The sequence below is a fragment of the Cryptotermes secundus genome, unplaced genomic scaffold, assembly GCF_002891405.2.
Source record: "Cryptotermes secundus unplaced genomic scaffold, Csec_1.0 scaffold2067, whole genome shotgun sequence".
NCBI classification, from domain to species: domain Eukaryota; kingdom Metazoa; phylum Arthropoda; class Insecta; order Blattodea; family Kalotermitidae; genus Cryptotermes; species Cryptotermes secundus.
Genome location: NW_019720749.1, coordinates 379363 through 382633, shown reverse-complemented (window position 1 = coordinate 382633; position 3271 = coordinate 379363). Strand labels below are relative to the sequence as shown.

The window sequence follows — 3271 nt, the reverse complement described above, 5'->3', positions numbered from 1 at the left end:
GGAGGAGGAGGTAACAGCAAAGCAACAATCTTCTGGCGCAATAATAAAAATGCTGAAAGCATGGGAAACTGTTGCATCGTACACTGAGAAGCATCACCCTAATAAGGCAGTGGCTATGCGCGCTAAAAATTTATTTAATGATAATGCTGTGTCGCATTTTCACCAAATTTTGAAGTGTCGGCAAAAACAAGTGTCTCTAGACAGCTTTCTAGTAAAAAAGAATTAGACATTGTAATGTGTTGCGTTACTGAAGACGCCGTTCAGATTGTTAACGGGTTTTTTTAACAACCTACAAGTCTCGGCTACAATTAATTATGACAATGTTGCGGCGTTTCACACTTTATAACCCTATTCGCAATAATCTGTTCACTCTGTTGCCAATAGGCTACACGTATTAATAACGCGGGAGCTATACAAGTCTCTCTGAATTACACACTCCAAATATAACTACTACAGCACACACAAAGTCTTGAAAGCACACAATAAGTCTTCCACTCGCTGACTTCTTAGTTATCGCACACTGTCACATAAAATCTTGTAACCACGCGTTCGGGTATTCTTACCGCGACTGCTGCTATATATCAACTCGCCTCGCAGGCAGTGCAGCTCTCTTATATACTCGCAGAGTTTGCCTGTTACCTAGCAGCGCTGTTGGAAGTAGTTTACGTTACCGCGTTACGTCACCGCGGAGGGGGGGACGGAGCGCTGACTCATCCGCCACGTCACTGCTGGGTAGGGAGGGGTTGTCGTTCATTGCGCAACATGTCACAATATGTATCATAAATAATAAACTAATTATTCCGGGTTTTTTTTTTTTTTTTTTTTTTTTTTTTTGAANTTTCAGGTTGGTTCATTCCGCATAGAAGAAAAGATGAAGATGATTCACACTCCTTAACAATGCATATATAATTTTCTTTGAATAAACTTTATACATAAAATTTTTTTAGTGTTTTTTCAGCATGGAACGCATTATCATATTTTACGTTAATTTATATGGGATAAATTGTTTCGCATTACGAGTAAGATTCTGGGACGGATTATGCTCGTTTAGCGAGGTTCCACTGTATAAGTTAGATTTAGCAGGAGGTCAGGTGGGACAGAGGTGGCATCGAACCAGAAGGTGAATATATATTTTTCTATGGAAACGGGAATGAAAATCATGAATTAGGTACAGGTTTTTTCGTACATAAGAGAATCATATCAGCAGCTTAGAGGGTAGAGTTCATTAGAGACAGGATATTATATATTATACTAAAAGGTCGCTGGTGTGATATCATCGTTATGTTTGTTCACGCCCCAGCAGAAGATACAATTGATGACTTAAAGAAGAGGTTCTATGAAGAACTAGAACATGTATTTGATAAATTCCCGAAGTACCCTATGAAAAATTTGTTGGGAGATTTCAATGCCAAAGTAGGGAGGGAAGACATTTTCAAATCAACGATTGGGAATGAGAGTTTGCATGAAATTAGTAATGGTAATGGAGTTAGAGTAGTACTCTTTGCCACATCAAAAAATCTTACTGTCAAAAGTACAATGTTCCCACATCATAACAGCAATAAATTTACTTGGACATCCCCTGGTGGGAAGATACACAATCAAATGACTATATTTTGATAGATATCGAACATAACTATCATGGCGGACGCAACAAAGGTTAGTAATAAGTCTGCGGAGGATTTTGTGGATTTGACTAAAGAGGAATGTGATTTTAAATGCGAAGGTTGCATTAAATATAAAATTGAGTTAACGAAAGTTATTTCTGAATTAAAATTAGCAATGAACATTATTGAAATCCTGAAGGAAGACCAAAAAAATGACGTAATAATGGATAGATTAGTCAAGGCACGTAGCCCTTAAGAAGTTTTCCAACTATCGCTAAGTGCTGAAAATTGGACGCATATACCTGTGCATTCATGAGAGATGGATTCTGTTAGCTCCAGTAAAATTACAGAAACAACGATAAGAACTACAAATAGTTTTGGAGTCTTACATAACCTAGAAAAGGATCAGCCTAGGCAAATCGAGAAGAGTAAGACGAGAAGTCACAAACCTAATGCAACGAACCAAGATTCAACTGCAAAGGAACCTATTTCGTCAAGGACTAGAATTTCATATCCTTGTGATAGTGAATGGTGGTGTCCCTTTTAATACTTATTCAAAGTTTTCAGAAAACGATTTGTCTGCAGTTAAAAGTGGTGACAGTGATACTGACATGCAAATTTCAAACAAAAACGCAAGTCTAGAACAGAATCTTTTAGTTGATAAGACTAAACATTTAATTTTATTCATTGGTGATAGCCATATTAGAGACTGTGTAGATAAGGTCAAAGACAACTTAACTGAAACGTCCAGAGTAATAGGATTTGTCAAGCCAGGAGCTGACATAAGTAACTTATCTACCACGGTAGAGTCTGTGGTTGAATCCTTGACACTTAATAGTTTTTTCAGGTGGAACTAAAGAAATAGGAAAAAATGATTCCAGAGAAGCATTAAGAAATATATTGAATTTTATCAAAACTAATTCTCAAACGAATATTGTTCTGTTGAATATTCCACATAGGTACGACCTTCAAATTGGTCATGTGTGAATGATGAGATAAAAGTTTTTAATAGGAAATTAGTGAAATGTACCAAAGGTTTTAAGCATGTTACTTTATTACACCATGATTTAAATAGAGGTCTCTTTACAAGGCACGGACTCCATTGTAATAAAATGGGGAAGAACGTACTGGTTAAGAATATTGCCTTAATTTGTACTAAAATCTTTTACAGAGATGCAAAACCAATCTATTTGCCTTGGAAGGCAATCAATAATGACCATGATAATGAGATTAAGAATTTTTTTGGCATAAAAGATTGTACTGTTGATAATGTTATGTTAGAAATAAGTAAACCACAAANNNGAGCCATAACGTAAATCAAATAGGCAAAGAAAATTTCCACTAGATAGATATGATGATTTTTTATGGTAGAAGAAAAACAGTGTAACAACCATACTGAAGTCTTAAAGAAAAATGGCTTCTCAATTTATCACCAAAACATTTGTGGCCTTGCAAATAAGACTAGTGAAATTTATGCCCATCTATATTCTGAACTTCTGCAAGCGCTTTGTTTCACAGAACATCATCTAAATTATTCACAAATTGAAAATGTGACCATAGCCAATTACAACTTAGGAACTAGTTATTGTAGAAAGTCTTTTATTAAGGGAGGTGTATGTATATATTTACACAACTCTCTGGATTACGAACCTGTCAGCATTAATGAA

The 3271-nt window shown here is 35.8% G+C and overlaps 1 protein-coding gene across 1 annotated transcript in view; it reads left to right on the top strand.

Annotated features, from left to right (window-relative positions):
• LOC111873459 (GPI ethanolamine phosphate transferase 1-like) overlaps positions 1-3271 on the top strand; it is a 40218-nt gene that overhangs the window by 1093 nt on the left and 35854 nt on the right. Inside the window, 1 exon segment of the mRNA XM_033755110.1 lies at positions 1084-1120. Within this exon segment, the coding sequence (XP_033611001.1) occupies positions 1084-1120 (37 nt within the window).